Source organism: Phytophthora cinnamomi (assembly GCF_018691715.1).
Source record: "Phytophthora cinnamomi strain GKB4 chromosome Unknown Contig120, whole genome shotgun sequence".
Lineage (NCBI taxonomy): Eukaryota > Oomycota > Peronosporomycetes > Peronosporales > Peronosporaceae > Phytophthora > Phytophthora cinnamomi.
In genome coordinates this window covers 229,977-250,242 of record NW_027151053.1, presented here as the reverse complement: position 1 = coordinate 250,242, position 20,266 = coordinate 229,977, and the positions used below count along the sequence as shown (strand labels likewise).

The window sequence follows — 20,266 nt, the reverse complement described above, 5'->3', positions numbered from 1 at the left end:
GCAGCGGGCTTTTCAAAAGAGGGGAAATATGTGTTGAACTTTATCTGTCAGCGGTGCCGACTTTTGCTGTTATTTATATCGGGTGCTTGAGTGCGAGTTTGTTGATGCGAGTGGGGCTGCGAGAACGAAGGACAATGCCAGCCCAGGAGCATACCCCACCGAACCATAGGCGCAATGGCCTGCAGCCTGAGTAAGTGCTGTGGTCGCCGGAGTTGGGTGGCTTGTCGTGAAGTCTGTGACGGAATTGATGTCGGCTCCTCTGCTCTAGGCCACCAACACCGCTGGTCCGAGGTTCTACTGATGACGTTCGGAAGCGAATGAGTAAGTGTGGAGTCTTGTGTTGAAAACTACTGAGCTCCTAACATGATGGTGCGTTTATCTTCTCGCAGACGACATCTACGGAGAGATAGAGCTCAGCTGGCGCAATGGTCAATTTCACCTGCCGCTCAAATTTGTGGACTTCCATAAAACAGGTAAGCAGGCGTAGACCTTCCTGTAAGCAAACGCATTCCTTTAAAACGCATGTTGTCCACTGCATTTGATCGCGATGTTCCCTGCAGATGTCATGTTTCTTTTCGTCCGAGCGGCAATCGGCTACTCGTTGGCGTTTGTAAAGGTAAAAACGCTGGAAAAAGAGCTAGTTCAAATGCTACAGGAAAGGAAACGCTGCATCGACAATGAAGCCAAAGACCGCGTCGAAGACGACCAACAATCACAGCAACAGACAATGAGCGTAACAGACCTGAAGGAGCGGATCAAACAGGCAGTGGAGGCGCAGAAAAGTTGTGCTCGCTCCATGTCAGCAACCTACGCTCGTCTGGTGCTACACTGCAGCAATTTCGAGAACCACAAAGAGGACGAGCGCTTTTTCGAATGCGTGTACTTCTTTGTGTGCTCTGTGGTGAAGCTCGGGGTGGTTGCAGAGTATTGGCGTCCGATAGAAGAAGAGCTGGGTTTTCTCTTTCGCGGTGCTCAATTTAGTGCCAACATCAAGCTACATGCGACTTCGGCGTACCAAGATGGACAAGTAGCAAATGCTACCACTGAGCCCCAGGAGTCTTCTACTTCCTCGTCACACTCGGGTACAAGATCTCTTCTCGCGAACATTGGGACTGGAAGCGGGTGTTGTGCAAACAACAATAACTCGGGCGCCAGCACCACCAGCTCCGGGGCCACTGGAAGCAAGAAGATGCAGAGTTTACCGGCTGCGATAACGAAGGATACAGCAGACCGCCTGAAAGCTGAGACTGGTGCCGTGGTCTTTGAGGTGCCCAAGTCGCGCATCTCTCAATTTGCTCCGTCCGTGCCAGTACGTCGTATTGTGGCAGAGCTGCAGGCTACAAAGAATCGAGCAGCACGCAATATGGAGCTCTCGCAGGCTCTTCGCGATCGTATTCGTGTCCAGCGCAGCGAGGATCGTCGCCGGCACCTTGAAGCTGTTATGACTCCGCGTCACAGCGTGGACCTTGACGCGCTGGATGCGGAGGTAACTGCAGCGACGGAACCTGCGACGGCACCTACTTCTACCCGGGCTAACAACTTGTTGAGCCCCCGTATTTCCATGAAGAGTATGTACACAACGCGTTCACCCGCATTGAATCACCTTCTACCAGCCACAGACGAGCGTGTCAAGCTTGTTCTCAAGTACGTGTTGCATGAATGCTGCTGCTACTGCTGTCACGTTGCTAAGCAGATCGTTGTATTTCGGACAGGGGATACGAGCACGACTTGCAAGAGCATCGAAATTCGATGCGAGTGAACAGTAGAAACCGTAGTTACACGGCCGATGTTCCGACCCGAAGGAGTGAATCTCCTGGGCGCGAACTATGGCGAAAGTAATACATCAATACACGGAACTCGAGCAATTGTAAATATGGTCATTGGCTCCCCTTACAATCAGGAGAAACTCGAGTTTCGGGATAGTCCTTTCATTTCCATCCGAAGCCAGAATGCGAGCTAGCCATTGACCGACGCGCCGAGGCACCAGGAGCCGACGATGGTGGAGTTCGAGTACTGGTTAAGGATGTGCGACGCGTATCACCGCCGGCCTTCGGGGTACCAGCAGCGGCTCTGGTTGGGGTTCTACCAGGAGTTCTGGAAGGGGTTGAAGCCGCACGATTCAGCGTACGTGTGGGTCTGCTATCTGTCGATGATACGGAAGATGGAGAGGACGCGGGTGGAGTAGATGAGCCCACTGCTCTATCAGACTGTGGCCTCGACAATCGGCTTGCGGGAGCTCTCTGCCTCGTTGAGGCGGGCGTCGTCGGTGATCCTGCTGGTCGAGTTCTGGAAGGAGGGTGCAATGGAACTCGACCCTCTGACGATGCGGCCTCTTTCGTTCGCGCAGATCGTGGTGTGGCCAATCCGGACATTGAGCGAGTCTGAAGAGTAGACAAGGATTTGCGTCTTGTGTCGTTGTCTACAAGCCGGCTTGCAGTGGTCGCCGAGAGAGACTTGCGCCGCAAATCAGGATCCACTACCTTGTCCCGAGACGCGGCAGACAGAGACTTCCGCCGTTCCTCACGCTCCAGCATCGATTCGGGGCGGCGCAGTCGGGACACTGCAGAAGTAGGCGTAGCCGGGCCTTGAGTTCGAGAAGCCCCAGATAGTCGCGGTGATGCTGACACTTGTGGTCGTCGCGCATTCGCGCGCTGGGACGCGGATGTTGTTGGCTGTGAGGCTCGAACACGCCCAGACCGTGCCGAGCGCGCTGAAGTCGTGGACGACGCGCTACGACTAGACTTGGCAGAAGGTGTGGGGCTTGGCGGTCTTGAGGGTGAAGGAGACCAGTCCTCCGGTGGCGACTCGTCGTGGTCAAGGTCGTTGGCAACCTTACCATCTCGCTGTCGCCCTCCAAGGAGCCATACTTGTCGCTCCAACGCCTCCTTGCTGCTCTGAACTTCGAGTAATTCATCTCCTTTCTTTTGGCACTGTCGTTGCAAATCGTTCACTTGGGTCTCCATAGCCAGCGTCTTTGCTTCGAGTGCGCGATTTTCTTCTTGTAGTTTGAACAGAGCGCCGCTTTCCACACTAGGTCGTACAGCACCCATTTGCACCTGGCTGACGCGAGCACCAAACTGCAGTGAACAAGTCGTCTCTTCCACATCGGCTGTGTCGGGACTCAGCTGCAGCATCATCAGCGTTTTCGCCTGTCCAGAAAGCATATCGCGAAGCATGTACGTGAGCTTCGAGTTCCGGTAAGGTGTGTGCTTCGACTTGTGCTGCAACGCATAGACCACATCTCCGAGAGCCGCCAACGACTTGTTAATGTGTTGTGTTTCACGCAAACGGTCACCTTCCACTTGACTTCGAGAAATACGCTCCGAACCTGCCAAGTCTACGAGGCACAACGTGCTGGTGCGCATCTCACGGGTTTCGCGGTGTTGGCTCTCGAGATACAGGAACACCAAGGCGTGGGATCGACTACTTTCCAAGTTCATCTTCGTCGCAGCGATGTTGCGGTTGGCATTACCATCACGCATGACCGCATCCACCTGTGCGTAACTGCTCACGTCGCGCGCCGTGATGTCCGTCTCGTTCTTCGCTACTGCATTTTTGCCAGCCCCGCAGCTGTCCTCGTGGAGCAGGTCCAGAATCTGGTCGTTGTAAATCTCCACCATGCTCACACGCAGTGTGTCCGCATACGTCATTTGGCGCTTGCTCGCCATGGCGAATACTTGCTGCAGTGCGCGTGGGATCACACCGGCAGTGGCGTGCACCGTGAGACCATTGGCGCGGTGTTCCAGTGGTCCTTGGTTATTCCCCACCATCGTGTGCGTCTTACCAGACCCGGTTTGTCCGTAAGCCATAATACACGCGTTGTATCCATCCGTGAACGACACCACCAGCGGCTCAATCTGCGCGTACACGTCCGCCTGGGTGCTCTGCGGCCCAAACACCTGATCGAACGCAAACTCCTTCCCAGAGCTCGCCACCAGCAAGTTGTTGGGTCGCGGCATGACCAGCGCCGGCGCGTTCGCCTCCTCCGCACTCTCCTTCCCGGGTCTCAGCCGGCAAAACACCCTGATCCTGCCGGACAGCTCATAATACTTCTCGGCCATGGCCTCCCTCTCCCTCTTCTCGGCCAAGTAGCTCTGCTGCAGCACCTGTTCCCTCCTGCCGACGTCCTCCACGACCATGGCCATGGCGTCCTCCACAATGAGCGCGGCTTCGTCGCGGTCGTCCTGCAGTTGGCGTCTCAGCCGCGCGACCTCCTCCTTCACTGTCCTCAGCTGCTGCAGCGTCTGCACAGCCACGTTCTTCCACTTGGCCGCGTCCCCGCCTAGATGCAGCGTCTGGTACCGCAGCAGCTCGTTCTCCTGCAGGAGCTCCTCCACGTCCACGGCCTGCTGCTCCGCCTGCTCCAGCTGCACGCGCAGCGCCGTGTTCTCCTCCGTGAGGCTGAGCTGCAGCGCCTTGGCGCCCTTGAGCTTGGTGTGCAGCCGCTTGCGCTCGTACTCGAGCTCCAGCAGGCGGCTCTGGAAGGCCGCGAGCGAGTCGGAAGACTGCGGCTCGCCGCCGATGGAGCTGCTGGAGCCCAGGCGCTGGCGGCGGCGCGTCTCCTGCTGCTTGAGCAGCTGCGTGATGCGCTCCAGCAGCTCCTCGGGCGGCAGCTCCTCGTACTGCGGCACGTGCACGGCCATGGCGTCGAACTCGAGCTGCGACAGCACCAGGTTCACGTACTCGCCGGTCTCCGCCTGCTTGAGCGGCACCTGGATCACGTTGCGCCCGAAGATGACGCGCTGCGCCGTCATCTGCGGCGGCGGCAGCAGCGGGTTCGGGTCCTCTGCGGCGAGGAGCGCGTCTAGGGACGAGGTGGAGGACGTGGACGACGTCGGCGACGGCGCGGGGGACAGCGACAGCGGCCCCGAGGCCTCCAAGGGCGACGGCATGGCGAAGAGTGCGGAAGGCGGAGAATGGAGACGCGTGATTGGTGGAAAAGCGCTGCGGAGACTTTTTGTGAGTATTGTTTGGAGTGATTATAGGGTGCTGTTTACAGGGGTTTCTATTTGAAGGAGCGTTTTTCAAAGATTTTTGTTTTGTTTTTGGGCGGGCAGGTTAGTGGAGATGGAACTCCGTCTTTGAGAAAACCTGACAATGTGGCACCAATGCTCATGAATCGAGTGGACTTGAGCAATGCTCATGAGAAAACTCACTTGATTCGAAGAATTTGCATTAACGCACTTTCTTCCTTTTCTTCATTTCATCAAGACGTATCCCCACACTACGGGACTCGCACGAACGGGTGCTTTGGGCGGTGCGAACTCATCACTTCTCACTCGGCTGTTCGAAAACCCCACCCGAGGCTTGATACAAAATGCACGAAGACACATCCAACACCTCGGTGGACGCGTGCTCAGCTAGCCGGTGTTTGGTCAGTGACACTGCAGCAGAGTCGTCCGATACTTGCCGAAAACTGTATGGCTCAATCAAGGACTTGAAACTTATGTGGTTTCCTCGTATTCGCAGGAGAAGATGATGCTGCGAATGCGCGGGAGTGAGGCACTCTGAGCATGCTCTCAAGTTACAGTTCTCACGGTCATAGTGATGAAATCGAGCGCTGTCGTTCCAAAGCTGATGGGTTTGGCGCCAAGTATAGCTGCAGTGCCAGTGCTTCTATCTGCGGGGACGAGTACACATTGCAAGTGTCAACAAAAGTGTATTGGCATGGGTCAGACTCACAGCGCTCCTCCCGATGAAGCGGTGCAGTTCCGGCAGATGGTTGGACACTTCAAGCTTCGGTTTGTTGTGTTTATACACTTGGTGTAGCTCGAATTGACCTGTGACTGTTGCCGCACTGTAGGTACTGGCGACGTATCGTGGAGATGTTGAAGCACTGCGACTCATTTTCCGTCCTGAGTTACGAGGACTGCAGATCTCGCGTGCCAGTTACTTGGATATTTGCATGCACGAGTATACTCGCTTGGAAACGCTGACAGACTCGTTAGAGCGAGAAGAAGGCCTCAACGAGCTGCAGGACGAGAAGATGGAATTTTTCTCAGCGGTGGAGCAGGGCAAGCTTGCTCTGGGAGATACGCTGCTGCATATCGCTGTGCGGCTTGGGCACACCGAAGTGCTAGATTTTTTGCTGCTCACCGATTATCAGAAACCTCCTCGGATAGCAACCACTCCAGGGACTGCAGATAGCACTGTGGGCAGTGCTCCTACAGGCAGCGTGTTTACTGCTAACCAGGTAACACCGCCGCCTTTGCCTTCAAGTACGCCCAATTTCAAAGGCGAGTTACCACGCGATGTTGCAGGCAGCAATTGTTCGCTGCAGCTTCTACTTGCAACGATCGATGACGTGCAGGAGGTCTTCGGATCAAGTTATCGCGATGAACCCAAGATTCACCGCTTAGTTCGGTCGCTGCGACGTCTCTGGCCGTTGTGGATGTTCGAAGGCCAACAGGAAGCTGCTGCACTTGTTCGGGTGCTGTATAACGTGCGAACCTCAGACCCAGCGTTTGGTGGCCTCGTACGTGTTGCAATGGCTGTGGCAGAGCGATTCCGAGTAGCTGTGTCTCGCGATGGGATTCGTATTGCGATGTCTTTGCTGGGAGAGCACGAAGGGGATATTCACCAGGCACGACAGGCACTGATGAAGGACTGGACCAGCGAGCACAAAACTCACGAGTTCGCAACGATCTTCCGGCGCTGGTTTCCACTTTTCAAACTGAATGGCCGGCGGAAGGACGGCGAAGAACAAGAAGCACGCATATTTTTCTTTGATACAGCGATGATGACTTGGCTGCAAATTGCCCAGGACCTACGTCTCTTTAGGACTACTGGACCGAATGCGGGGCCCATTGAGCTGCCGGACGCAACTTGGCTGAAGCGCTACGATTCCCAAGTTTGGCAACGGCGCATCAGCCCACCACCTGCATCCATCGGCGATCTGTGCGTGCATATCAATTCTCTCGAAGGATACCTGAGACTGCCACACCTCAGTGTATAGTTGGCATTCTACAGTTCAAGTGTCATCGGATGAATGCTACAACTTGAAAATTAACGAAAATGTTAGGATAAATTGCACAGGTTTATGCCTTGAGCATTGTGCCTTCGATTCTCCGTTCGGTCTTCGACCACGCTGTGCAGTACGAGAAAAATATCAACGTTTTTTTTTCTTCTTATTTGCAGCGGAAGAACTGCGTTGATCCTTTTTTCTTATTCACATTGAGTCAGACTGAAATGTACCATTGACACACCGTCCTTGCTGTTTGAAGTCGAAGAGCATGAGGCGACGTGCATTCCGATCGCGGAGCCTTTTGCCGTGCGAGCCTAGTCAAGATCCTGCTCATCAGTGTATTTGCAATAGCGCGCCATCCCAAGTGATTCCTGGCCAAGAAGAAGACTGGGACTGGGGTTCTCTCGAGGCGACAAACGAAAGTTCAGGGACATTGCTTGAAGGCTGCGCGCTGGGCAACACCGATGATGCGGGGACTGACGGCTTGCTTGAAGACGATCGCAAACCTGCGGACAAAGATACCCGCGATATAGGGCTCGAAGGCGTATTCTCCGTGGTCCAGATCGCTCTTGCAGATAGCAAACAATCCGTTGAAGGCACAGGAGGATTCACCGACTTCATCAACCCAGTATCACCCGATTCGACTGAAAACAACGTCCAGTGCAGTGACAGCGATGAACCCGATGAGTACTGGGGGAAGGCATGGTCATACAGCCGCAGCCCATTCTCAAACTGTAGCAGTCTTTCGTACGAAGACTCAGACGATGATGGAAATGTCACTGTTCACAGTAGAGTTTCCCCAATCGAAGTCAGCAGCGACACGTTGAAGGATCTATCGCCGCTGGGCCCATCTCCGAACCCCACACCAAAACCCACTCGGTTTTCCGATGTCGGTCCGAGCGTAATGCGTGGACTGACCGCGATAGTTCACGGAACAACGACCTTCAAAGGTCCAACGTCAATTTAACAGATCGCGCAGTGTTTACCCGTCTACGCATAGAGCGAAACGAGTAATAAATCTTACCAGTATTCAGCATTAGTCTCGTAATTTTTCGCAAGCTGCGGAGAAAAAAAATAAAAGAGATAGCGCTTAACTGTGTGGTTAGAAATCTTCGTTTTGGAACACAATGTCCAACTATTCTCCGTGGTTTATACATATCAATACAGGCATCCTAATACACACATGTATCCTGCGGATCTGACATTTTTCGGACTAAGTCCGTAATGGCAAAGAAGTACATATGATGTTTAATCTCCAGGTTGGCCAGAACCGTAGACGCATCAGCAACCGCAATCGGCAACTGATCTGCCGCCTCCACAAATGTCATGTCATTCAGCTCCTCGTAGCTCAGCCCCGTCATCTCCTGGAACTTCCGAATACGAAAGTCGCGAGGCAACTTGCCCACAGTGGCGCCTTCCGGAGACTGCACCGTGTCTCCGTCCACGATGTCCGCGTTCAGCTCCGTGTCCGACGTCATGCTGCGACGATTCCAGTTCGCCGAGCCGACGGACAAATACACGTCGTCTATGATCACGACCTTGGTGTGGATGAGAAGCTGCCGCTCCGCCTTGACCGTGTAGATGTGGAACTTGTCCGGGTATTTCTCTCGAATGGGCGACACCATCTCGTACAGGTACTTGATGTACCCCCCGTTGGCGAGCATCTTGGTTTGCGGGTTGGCGATGACCACCAGGCGCTGAATCCTCGGCATCACCTCCATGATGGCGTCAAGTAGCTCCGGCACGAAGATGAAGTACTGGTCTTCGATGTAGATGAAGTTCTTGGCGTTCTTGATGGCTTTGATGCGGGCTCGGAACAGTGAGTTCTCCCCGCGCGGAGCGAACTCCTTGTAGTGTTTGTACTTGCAGCTGAATGTCCGCGTGATCTGGACGCTCTGGTTCCCGAGGTTGGCGGTGGTGCTGCTGCTGGCGTAGTTGAGCGGCGGGATGTCTTGGTATGGCGGGTTCTCGAAGTCCAGCAGGTCGTCGACGATCCCCTTACTCGGCAGGTAGTCCGAGTTCCACCGAGCTATGAAGTTGTTCGCAACGTCCTTGGCGGCAGGGCCGTGGATTCGAACATGACCATCGATCCATCCTTTGTTCTTAAAGGTGATACCAGTAGCATCTCGCAGTGCGCTGTTATTGTGGTAGATGGTATCCCATCGGTCGTTAGCAAGGTCGAGACCCCCCACGTACGCGACAGGCTGCGCATTTTCACCGGTAGATTCGTTCGTTATGATCGCCAAAGTTTTCTGGTGGTGAGAGGACACGATGTAGGGAAGTCGGTCGTCGAAAATGAGCTTCGCGGTAGCTCCGTTGATCGGAGACGCTGGGATACTGTTGATGAAATCTCGAGCCTTCACGTTGAAAGACCTGTACTTGAGATTGTGCCAGTTGAGGATGTTGACGTTGCCGCCTCGGTTCACAATATCGGTGAACACTTTGCCCACACCCGTTGTGGCACCGGTCGGGTCGACGTCAGGTTTCAGCGGGACGAGAGCAGTTACGTAGGCGCTCACCATGACTCGATCACCCTCTTTCGTGTTGGTGAGGTCCTCGTAGACAGCGTTGTAGAATTTGTTCGCCACCGTGAGGGATGTCACCGCATTACCCGTCGTGTATACCGCCATGTCGCGTCGAAGTATTCCGCCGCGCGAGTCGGTGATCTCCTGTTCGGTGAGGAACCAGTCCGTGGCATCGAGAAGAGGCTGCTGTACTTCTGCATTTGATGAAGACGCGGATGAAAATTGAAATGCTGCGAGCACGTAGACGAAAATAAGTATATGCCTTTTGCTTAAGCGGTCGACCATCTTGGGTTCTTGGTCGGCTGGAGCTGAAATGTGAAGGGTGTGCGCCACGGGGCATTTGTTATTGGTAGTACCTGAAGCGTGGCAAGGACTCGTCTATCGCAGCCACGCGCGTGAGTGGCACGCAGCTTCTGGCTCTAGTGCTGCAGTCGTGGCTAAATAGCAGGGTCATTCATCACGTTGCTTACATAGGTACTGTGATTCGTTGTGGAACCGATTAGGGATTTGAAGAGGTACAGTATTGCAAACGTTTTGTCGTTTTTCACTTGCCGCTCTTCTCCAGCTTCATGTATGTAGGTTGTTGTTGTAGATGTGAGGGATAGACTTGTGAGAGACTGGCAAATGCTCGAAAGCACTGCCTTAAAGCGACCGGCGAGCATCAAGCCCGTCATGAATGTAGGTATAACTTATAAAAAATCGAGTCGATTTACAAAACGAGGTCAATAAAAAGGACAGATCGATATCGATGATACTGTACACCTGAGCTCGCAAACGGTGATTTTCGGGTTACCCGCCCCGCCCGATCGCATTTCTTGGTTCACCTCGGGTACCCGCACTCGCCCGACAGCTAAGTTCGGGTACCCGGACATACCCGGCCTTTGGTTTCTTGGGAAGGAGAAGCAGGCTATATCTATAATAAAGGCAGGCTATACAGTGCCCGCCAAATCATTAAGACCCCCGATTTGGCGGGTCACTTTTTGCAATATCTCAGCTTCTAGGCCGAGTTAGGAGCTGCCACTTTGCTATGTTCTCTCTATTATGCGTACGGAGACGCCACTTGTGTTAACAACTTAGATTTCAATGTATCTGGCAGGGCTGGTATAGACAACGACGGATAAATCCGGACTCACTGAATGACATTCTCCATACTATAGGGCAATCTCCGCTCCCGACACAAAAATCCGGGGAGTAAAAATTCTGCGATTGGATTGGTTGATAAACTAACCTATGCTACAGAAAACAAAGTTGAAACCGTATGGAAAAGCAAAAAAAATCCGTCTTTTTAGACAGTGAGAACGGTAGAATTGCACAGACAATACAGGTAAATCGCACATCCGAAACGGTAAATCCACAGACAATCAAGGAATCGCACAGGTAAACTGGTCACATGGTTGAAATCCACAGATATTAGCGTGAAAAGCACATACATTTTGTAACTATTAAGTGGTTCACCTTAAAAGAGTACAGCCACAACTAGTATAATGTGAAGAGTCCCTAAATTAGTGTGGATTTCAATCGATCTCAGGCCACTTCTTTCTTGGCCGATTGCCGGTGACGCGTGGAGAGCGTTTTGGTAACCAGTTGCGGAGTAGAGCACTCATCGACGAGTGGGGACGTGTAGGTGAGGTGACGACTGGAGACGAGGTGACCAGTGGAGACGCGGTGACCGGTTTAGGCGAGGGGGCCAGTGGAAGCGAGGTGACGAGGGGAAGAGACTAGTGGAGACGGTGGAGTCGTGGTGACAAGTGTGTATAGGAGTGGGAGAGACCAGAGATGACGCGCGTATCGTACAACAGGGAGGGCCTCTGTACTCTAGATTCTGCAGAAGCACTTGGAGAATTCTTGGATATCGAGTTTTATTGCGCTTCCGTAGGCCACACGGCCGCAGCTCGTCGATGTCGAATTTGCGATGGTGTAGATCACACGATGGTAGAGCGCCGAATGCGGTGTGGAAGCAAAACGTGTAAGCTGTATGGTAAATGCAAGTTCGTTATGAAGATATGGTTGTGCGAGACGACCAACGCTTGTCAAGTATTTCACAACCGAATTGACCATGCTCGTGATGGCCAGTTAGATTGTGAAGGTCCTCACAACGCTATTATAACTGCCCAAATGAAGAAGTTCATTTTACAACAAGACGGATGTGCCATTCCCCCACAGCTCATCCTAAGCAGCATGAGGCGATCAGTAGACATTGTGGAGTCGACGAGAGGCTACCCTACGCTGCGCCTAGTATCAAACCGCGCTAAATATTTACGGCGCTTACAAGGCACGAAGAATTCCGTTCAAGTCGTACGCAAACTAGTTCGTGAAAACGCATTTGACCCGATCGGAAATCTGAACAGAGCCTTTTGTTTGGAAATCGAGAAGATGATGACGGACATGTGTTCGTTGGCAAGGGTACTGACGACGACTCTTTCGTTGTCGGAGTAACCAGTCTAGCTCTGGTGAATGCTTGTATTGAGTACGCGTCGTCGGGTCGATTCACGCTGTTTCATGCGGATGCTACGTTCAAGTTGAGTGATTTGGGGTATCCGCTGATCACGTGCGGCTTCTCGGATTCTTCCAGGTCCTATCAGCTAGTTGCAATATTTATTGTTAGCCGCCGCACAGCTAAAGAATATGCGATGTGTTTAAGTGCATTTGTTCGCATGGTGAAACAAATACGGCCGTCATCTATCCTTCACATCGACGCGGTAATGGGGGATGCTGAAGATGCCCAACTTAACGGATTTCAACAGGTGTCGCCCTTTGATTCGGCTACTTACTTGATGTGCTTCTTTCACGTACTCTACAACGTCCGCAAACGCACCAAACACATGCAGCTAAAACATCGAAGAGTTGTTATGGATGGAATTGTGGAAATACATTGCGCAGAGAGCATGAACGCGTACTACGTGAAGGATGGAATTTTAGGAGCATAGAAAGATATCCCGGAGCTAACGAAATTTACAAAGTATTTTAAGGAACAATGGCTCGACTGTCGTTATTGGCGGTGGCAAGTTTTTCATGCGCCCGTTGGCTATGCAACTACGAATAATCCCTGCGAGACGTTCAACGCTATAGTGAAGAGGTATACCGGACGACGCAGATATTTCATGCAACGACTCTCTCAGTCACCATGACAGTCATTCAGGACGCAAACATTCATACACCCACTGCGGATACCAAAATCCACGCACCTACGACTGCAGCGTCGAAAGCTGCAGCATCAATGATTGCTACCGGGCGTATTGTTGCCTATGCTGCCGACAACCCGACTTTGTGCCGTGTGAAGCAATTTCCTAAAGCTGATGACAACGAAGTACAAGAGTTAGAGGATCTCTCCCTCGCACTGGACAGCCCGTTTAATACCGGTGCTGAATCGACGGAGCAAGACGAAGCTGAACTCAGTGTTGGACACGTGCTTTTTGTTCGAGAGCATCGCAGTCGCGCTGCGCGTCTGTACAACAACGTGGTCACGTGGTCTTTATGGTATGCACACTCTGCCACGATGCCTGAAGATGGGTGTTGAGAAGTGCGTCTGTGGGTGTAAATTTTACACCAAGTTCAAGACGTGCTGCCACATCATTGTCGGCCGAAAAGCAAAGCGACATTCGCGCCCTGGTGTCGAGGATAAGTCGGAAAAGCTCTTCAACCGACAAGTTAGAAAGGCTAAACCCACATCATCATCAAAGAAGCGGAAACAAACACAACCAGACCACGCAACGGACGCGAAAGCACTAACGCTAACAGACCCGAGTCGAGGGCGTCCACTGCTCGCTTCACGCGCGTTGGATGTGCAGTATATACTTTGCACGGATACATAGGCCTGTTTGCCGTCTGGGTGGAGCGAAACAGGATACGAAGCAGCACCGACGCCAAAGCTAGTACCCTTACCTAATTCATGTCATCCGTTCGTGTATCGAGTTTGTAGTGTTTGTGTGGTCTCATCGCTGCAACCGTGTTCACCTTCTCTCCGGGCACCTACTTTACATAGGTAATGTAGTTATTAGTATCGCTGTTCACTTATTTTCCGCCGGTCGCCTACTTTCTGTCTGTCACCTCTTTTATGCCGGTCACCAAGGTTTATGCCGGTCACCTATTTTATGCCGGTCACCTATTTTATGCCGGTCACCAACTATTTGCCGGTCACCAACTTTATGCCGGTCACCAACTTTATGCCGGTCACCAACTATTTGCCGGTCACCAACTATTTGCCGGTCACCAACTTTATGCCGGTCACCAACTATTTGCCGCCGGTCACCAACTATTTGCCGGTCACCAACTATTTGCAGGTCACCAACTTTTTGCCGGTCTCCAATTTATGCCAGTCACCTATTCTTTGCCGGTCACCTACTTTTTGCCGGTCACCTACTTTTTGCTGGTCACTAATTTTATGCCAGTCACCTAAATGCATTAGTCCTTCGCTAGTCCAGTTCAACAAATTAATTGAAATTATCTGCTAAATGCTGTTGTTTACCCGAAGCTCAACTCTACAAATCGAACTCGTCGTCCATTTCGTCTTCGCTTTCCTCGCTCATTTCACTGCCGCTTGCGCCGTTCATCACTTCGTCTCTCTCTTCTTCCATGCTCCCCTCCGCCGAGCTTTCGTCGATCTCACTCAGATCGCTGTCTTCCTCGTCGTCATCGTCCTCTTCGTCGTCCTCCTCCTCGTCGTCGTTGGGATCCTCTCCGTCCTCGTTGTCGTCCTCTTCGCCCTCCTCTGCATCACGTGCGCGGGCTCAGCGGGGCTGATGCTCATTGCGATGCTCACGGCCAATGTGCTTTGTGAGGGAGTTTCGAATGTTGTAGCTGCTGTCGCAGTAAGGGCAGGGAAATGTCCCTCGGGTAGTGCACGCAGAATTGTGTTCTCTAAGGTCGCGGCGAGAATAAAACATGTGCACGCAATTCTTGCAGCCGTAGGTTTTAAACAGAACAGCCTCCGTTGCATTTGGCTTTTGCGAAATACCTATCACCCGTACGTAGCAGTGAAGACGGATATTCTCCTCTTCGTACTTGGCTCCTGCATGAGCGAGATCTCCACGGAACAAAAGGAGATCGCCTCGGCTTAGTACCAACGTAACTATTCCACCCTTTTCCACTGGACCTCCAAAACAACCCGGATAAACATGTATGGCTGTATTATCCATTAACGCCACGATCACCGACCCTTGCACAACTCTATGGCGTAAAAATGCCCGCGTGATCTCAAAAGTCGGAAAGTCCTGATGCGGTGCCTGCGTTCTACCTCCTGGTAGCGATTTCATTGCATGCCATGTACCTTCATTCACTTCCCACTGGGTATTAGCTGCCTCCACAAGTCCGGCCACCACGCTATGAATGCTAGCCAAACCATTGCTATTCACGGCTAAGTTCGCCTGGCCTCGATAGGGGTCAAGCCTCTTCGCATACACCTTGCGAAATACAGGCTCAAAGTCCAAATGCTCAACTTCACGTAGAGCCTCATCGCACAACGACCCACGAAAGACCTTTCGTTTGATAGTGTACCCAACGTTCCAGAAGGCAGCCAAGTACCCCATAGAGAAACCCAGTACCATACTTCTTCGATAAAAAAACTTGTTTAGTGAATGGTAGCTATGGAAACAGACACCGAAACCTCCGCCCCCAACAGCGGCGCAAAGCGCGGCGGACGGTACGCCAGCTGCGACGCGTCACAATGCGTCGCCGATGTGAGGCGGCGGTGGCGTCTGGCAGCGAGCGCGGGGCGGCGGCTAACGGCGGCGAGCGCGGGGCGGCGGGTCCCGGAAAGGACCGAAAACACGTGCGCGCCGTGGTGGAGAAAGGTAAGTGAGAGGGCCAGAGTTGCTGATCTGCGGCACTGCGTCATCGCACTAAGGGCGATGACGCAGTACAGCGTATTGCGTATCTGTGGATTTAACGTATCTGGCTCTGTGCATTTCCTTATTTTGTATGTGCGGTTAACCTTGTGTCTTAGACAGTTACCTTAGGGTACCTTGGAATTGTTTTTTTTGATGCTGTGAATTATCGCCTTTGTCGGTAGTGGCGTTCCACACAGCAATAGTGGCATGAATAGCACGAAGGCGTTTTCTTTTGCCGTGCCTCCAGTAGCTTTAGCACTATTTCTTAGCTTCGCTTTTTAGTGGTCCCATGACACCAGCACTAAGCGGTTCGGTGGAAACCTCACGCCCGGATATGCGTCATGCTGACCTCCCACACCTCGGCGCTGCTCGCTCCCCCCCCTCCCCCCGCATGCTCCAGATGCCCCCACCACGTCCCCAAGACGGAGGCGCTTCAGCTGGTCCGTGCTCTAGTCCTACACGGGAACTGGGTGGCTCATGAGCATGGCCTTCCTGGACCCGGGGAACCTCGAGGCGGACCTGCAGAGCGGCGCCTACACGCGCTACCAGCTGCTCTACTTGATTCTAGTCAGCACGTCCTTGGGAGGGTGCTGGCCGGCCACCACCGGCCGCCACTTGACCCAGTTGTGCCGCTCCGTACCCTGTAGCCGTCACGTGCTCGACGCGCTTCATTGCGCAACTGACCTCAAATTACTGTGTCGGCAAAGGATTTTAGCTTCACACCACTCATTATCTTTAACTTTCTGATTGGCTTTAAAATAATTCATTTAAGCATTTCATTGGATTAAAATGGGGTTAGATTTTGTATGGGGATCGAAAGGAGATCTCTGTATCACCCGGATTTTAGTGTCGCCCGGATTTATCCGTCGTTGTCTGTATACAAAATCAAGGTTTTGGCACCAGCGTCAAATTATTAAGACCACATCCTTTTTATGATAAAAAACACTTTTATGCACAGACCATACAAACTTCTATATTAAAGTTAGTACTTAGTCAGTCCACCTGTCTTCTTGATCACCGCTAGACAGCGGCAAGGCATGGACTCCACTAGCTTCAGCAGGTAGTCTAGCTGAATGGCGTCCCATGCCGCCATGATTGCATCCTCAAGATCAGCAACGTTGTGGTATTGACGACCATGTGCGTACACCTTGGCCGCCATCGCCGACCAGACGTTCTCAATGGGGTTGCAATCTGGCGAGCGAGCTGGTCACACCATGGTGTTGATCTGCATCTCTTGCAAGAAATGTTTCGTTTCATGCGAGGCATGAATCGAAGCATTATCTTGCTGAAATCCAAAGTCGACACCATAGTTAGAGTGAGCGAAAGGTAGTAGATATTCAGATACCGTGTAAATATAGTCACCAGAATTCTGACGCCCACGCAAAATTGGCCAACTCACTCTTACCCGCTGCACTAAAAGCACCCCACACCATGACGCTCCCTCCGCCATTTTGGGCGACGCAAATACGACTGTACAGGCTGGCGCATGTCCCTCCAGTAATATTTGAATCCATCAGGGCCATCTAGATTAAACTTCTTTTCATCTGAAAAATAGTATGGATCCAAGTGTCTACATAAAAGTATTGTTAAAGTAAGTAATTGCAGTAAAACAATAACGTGACAAGCGTGCCTGGCTTCAGTATGTACTCTTCCGCCCATTGCACGCGGGCAGCCTTGTGCGCCGCCGTGAGGGGGAGCGTGCGGTCCATCTTGGTGTAAACAAGATGGTCCACACGCTGCAGAACCCGCTGGATCGTCCTCTCGGACGCCTTGATGCCGAGCTTGGTCTTGATCTCGGTGGCGAAGAACTCGCCTGTTGCCGCTGCACGCACGACCTGCCGCAGCTCTCTTTCCGTTAGAGCTGGCTGCCGCCCTGCCCTCCGCGCTCCACCGCTGTCTTCCTGCGACCCCCGCTCCGCCTTAACTGCGTTACGGACGGACGTACGGGACCTGTCTTCCTAGCGATCTCGTGCAGATCGACGCCTCCGTCGTGGAGCCCGACGATAAACCAATGCTCTTGCTCGGAGAGGGCCTTGCCGTGGCCCATGTAAAATGAAAGGCTCACAGCTCCAGCTAACCCTTCGTTTCCGCCAACCATCTTCTTATTTTGATCAACACTCCTTGAATATAGAAGTTTGTATGGTCTGTGCATAAAATTGTTTTTTCATCATAAAAAGGATGTGGTCTTAATAATTTGACGCTGGTGCCAAAACCTTGATTTTGTATACAAGTCCTGCCAGATACATTGAAATCTAAGTTGTTAACACAAATGGCGTCTCCGTACGCATAATAGAGAGAACATAGCAAAGTAGCAGCTCCTAACTCGGCCTAGAAGCCGAGATATTGCAAAAAGTGTCCCGTCAAATCTGGGGTCTTAATGATTTGGCGGGCACAATAATAGCGATTACCAGTATACTGTATGTAACGTTATAGCTAGACTCGGATATACCCGCACCTTCGGGTATACCCGGTCGAGTAAACATTTCACCCGGGTTCGGGTACCCGATTGCGAGCTCTTGCTGTACACCACGTCCCGTGAACCATGCGCTCGCTGTGTGCTATACATGTACGGTACGTGCAACGGCGCGTCCAATAACATGCGGTTTGCGGGCGAATGATGCGTAGGATCAGTTCCGCCTACTAACTGTACTGTACATGTACTGTACTACTGGTACCTCTTCACGGATGCGCAAATTGCGCAGCGCAATGCACATTGCGCATGGGGGGAGCTGTGCCTACAGCACGCCCGGTAATTGAAGTTACACATATTTAAGCCTACACGAGTTTGGAGCGAAACTTTTACGTGAAGGCACAAAATTTTGTCCGAGCTCCATGATTGGTTATTCTCGCTAACGTTCCGATTATTCACGCTAACATTTCACTAATCACTAAAGGTAGGCCACAGGGTAAAAAACAGGAGTATCCGTAAATTATGGGAGTGTATCGTGTAAACCGATGATATTTACGAGGCAAAAAGCAGGGCGCGAACAGCTCCCGTTTATGGATAAATTGTCATAATTATTAGTGGCAGTCAATGTCCACAGCAGCAGTTCAGCTTTTTTTTATTCAGCAAGTCGGATTTTTCCGGGGCTGTGATTGGCCAGAAAAAAGCCGCTAACCATACGAAAAGTCGTTCCGGTCGATCCGCAGCAGCAGCTCATTTTTTTCTAGCAGCCCAAGCGCCCAACAGGGTCTCAATGGCCACGTGCAAAGTGAAGACATGCCCTCGCGTGTAGAAGACCACCTCTGAAGACTCCTGTGATGTCAGCAGTTGCGAACAGTGCATTCATAAGGTCTGTCTATCCATTCTACTAGTGTCATTCGACGCCGAGGGCTCGTTTAATCGGGTTGTGTACAGCTAGCGTTGCTACAACGCGATTATAAAGGCGCACCGCAAGGCCTCAACGCAAGCAGTCGGAAAGAGTCCCAATCTATTACGATACTGCCTTATCTAAAAAGTGCATATCTGTCGCAAATACTAGCCAGTTACTGATAACCCACTCGTAGCACGAAATCAGCTCGATTGAGCCTCATTTCAAAACAAGATGCCGACCACCACCGCTCAAGTCCTCGACCGCCTTACTCATCAGTGGGATGATGAGGTTGCCAACCTTGTGACCAGCCATGAGAACTTCGGGGAGGCCACCCGCCACGTGGAAGACGACGCTTCGGACGATCTGTCGCCTATCCTCGCCGAGTACACCGCCGCTGGGGATGACGACGCTCAAGGTGATGGCCATTTTCTCCGCTCCAGAGCTGGATGCTCTCTGGGCTCTCATCGAGCCTGCAGTAACGATCGCGTGGACGCAAGGGCGCGGGCGTAAACCGTCAACCTTCGGAAAGGACGCGTTTTTCATCACGCTGACCATGTTGAAACACTTCGACCCATGGCAGAAGCACGCTATCGACTTCAACATCGGCATGTCGACGCTGGAGAAGATGGTTCACCGCGTCATCCATACGGTCGAGTCCGTGCTGTATCCTCAATGGGCCAAGCGGGTCAAGATGTCAAGACATATGGAGGCTGGCAACACCTTCGTCAATTACACCCACGCGCTTTACGCGATCGACGTCAAGTTCCAGTCAGCCTATCGACCAAGTGGTCGTTTCACGAAACAGCAGGTCTACGTTTCGGCGAAGCACAAGCTCTACGGCTTCAAGATCGAGTGCTTGGTGGACCCCCAGGTCTCGCAGTCGATGGTTCCGACCGTTCACCGGGATCGTGCTCGGATGTGACGATGATGCTCGACAGGCTTTCCGTCCATCGACAGATGCTGCGCAACGACGGCACGTCGACCCCTGAAATCGGAGATGAGCCTACGAAGTTCCCGGAAATGTGGGCGGTGCTGGTGGACAAGGGGTACCAAGGTGTTGGGCGAGTGTTTCGTACTATTCAGCCGAAGAAGAAACCGCGGGGAGGAACGCTAGACCGGAACGCCCTCGCTCCAAACAAGGCCGTCTCGGCGGACTGAGGGCTCGTCGAGAACGTCTTCGCGCGGATGTGAATCCTGTGAAAGGCTACGTACGCGACGTTCAAGTGGAACGAGAACCGGTTCGACTACGTCGCTCGGCTGTGCACTGCTCTAACCAACTTTCACGTGGGTCCTATGCTGCTTCGCGCCCGGGATGGTGCTGGCTAGGTGCCACTCTATGGGTGACCGTTTCGGACGGCGCAGGCTAGCGCCCAGCGTCTTTACTGCATGCGTCATGAATACATTCACGCCCAGTGCCATACAGCACCCGGCTTTCCGTCTCTCTGCGAGAGACCCAGTACGAGTCGGACGAGTCGGTTTCTTTCTCATTGTAAGCACTGCGTTGTTCTAGGTTTACTTCTGCTTTGCGATGCGAATAGAAATAAATCATATGTACTTGCTGTTTGCTCTACTCTACTTCACTACAGTCTAGTATGCGGACTAACCAACTTGTCATCGAATGAATGTAATAAAGCTTCG

At 52.4% G+C, this 20,266-nt stretch overlaps 4 protein-coding genes across 5 annotated transcripts; 3 read left to right on the top strand and 1 right to left on the bottom strand.

The window, feature by feature from the left end:
- Window positions 1-134: 134 nt before the first annotated feature.
- On the top strand, window positions 135-1,759 carry IUM83_08909 (uncharacterized protein; the record flags this gene model as incomplete). The annotated part of the gene is made up of 6 exons (XM_067933308.1): window positions 135-190; window positions 269-321; window positions 390-473; window positions 561-1,486; window positions 1,614-1,644; window positions 1,713-1,759. The coding sequence occupies 6 exons, from the start codon at window positions 135-137 to the stop codon at window positions 1,757-1,759; spliced, it is 1,197 nt and encodes a 398-aa protein (XP_067781119.1).
- Window positions 1,760-2,202: 443 nt separating this feature from the next.
- IUM83_08908 (kinesin-like protein) lies at window positions 2,203-4,892 on the bottom strand (the record flags this gene model as incomplete). 2 transcript variants are annotated; one of them, XM_067933307.1, is made up of 2 exons in its annotated part: window positions 2,203-2,381; window positions 2,837-4,892. In XM_067933307.1, 2 exons carry the CDS (start codon window positions 4,890-4,892, stop codon window positions 2,203-2,205), a joined length of 2,235 nt encoding a protein of 744 aa, XP_067781121.1. The 2 variants fall into 2 exon arrangements, with proteins under 2 accessions (XP_067781121.1, XP_067781120.1); XM_067933306.1 differs by lacking the exon at window positions 2,203-2,381 and having other exon boundaries at window positions 2,948-3,060; window positions 3,122-4,892.
- Window positions 4,893-5,667: 775 nt separating this feature from the next.
- Window positions 5,668-6,515, top strand: IUM83_08907 (uncharacterized protein; the record flags this gene model as incomplete). Its single annotated transcript, XM_067933305.1, has 3 exons — window positions 5,668-5,721; window positions 5,804-6,193; window positions 6,456-6,515. 3 exons carry the CDS (start codon window positions 5,668-5,670, stop codon window positions 6,513-6,515), a joined length of 504 nt encoding a protein of 167 aa, XP_067781063.1.
- Window positions 6,516-19,028: 12,513 nt separating this feature from the next.
- IUM83_08906 (uncharacterized protein) lies at window positions 19,029-19,786 on the top strand (the record flags this gene model as incomplete). Its single annotated transcript, XM_067933304.1, has 2 exons — window positions 19,029-19,514; window positions 19,586-19,786. The coding sequence occupies 2 exons, from the start codon at window positions 19,029-19,031 to the stop codon at window positions 19,784-19,786; spliced, it is 687 nt and encodes a 228-aa protein (XP_067781185.1).
- Window positions 19,787-20,266: the final 480 nt, after the last annotated feature.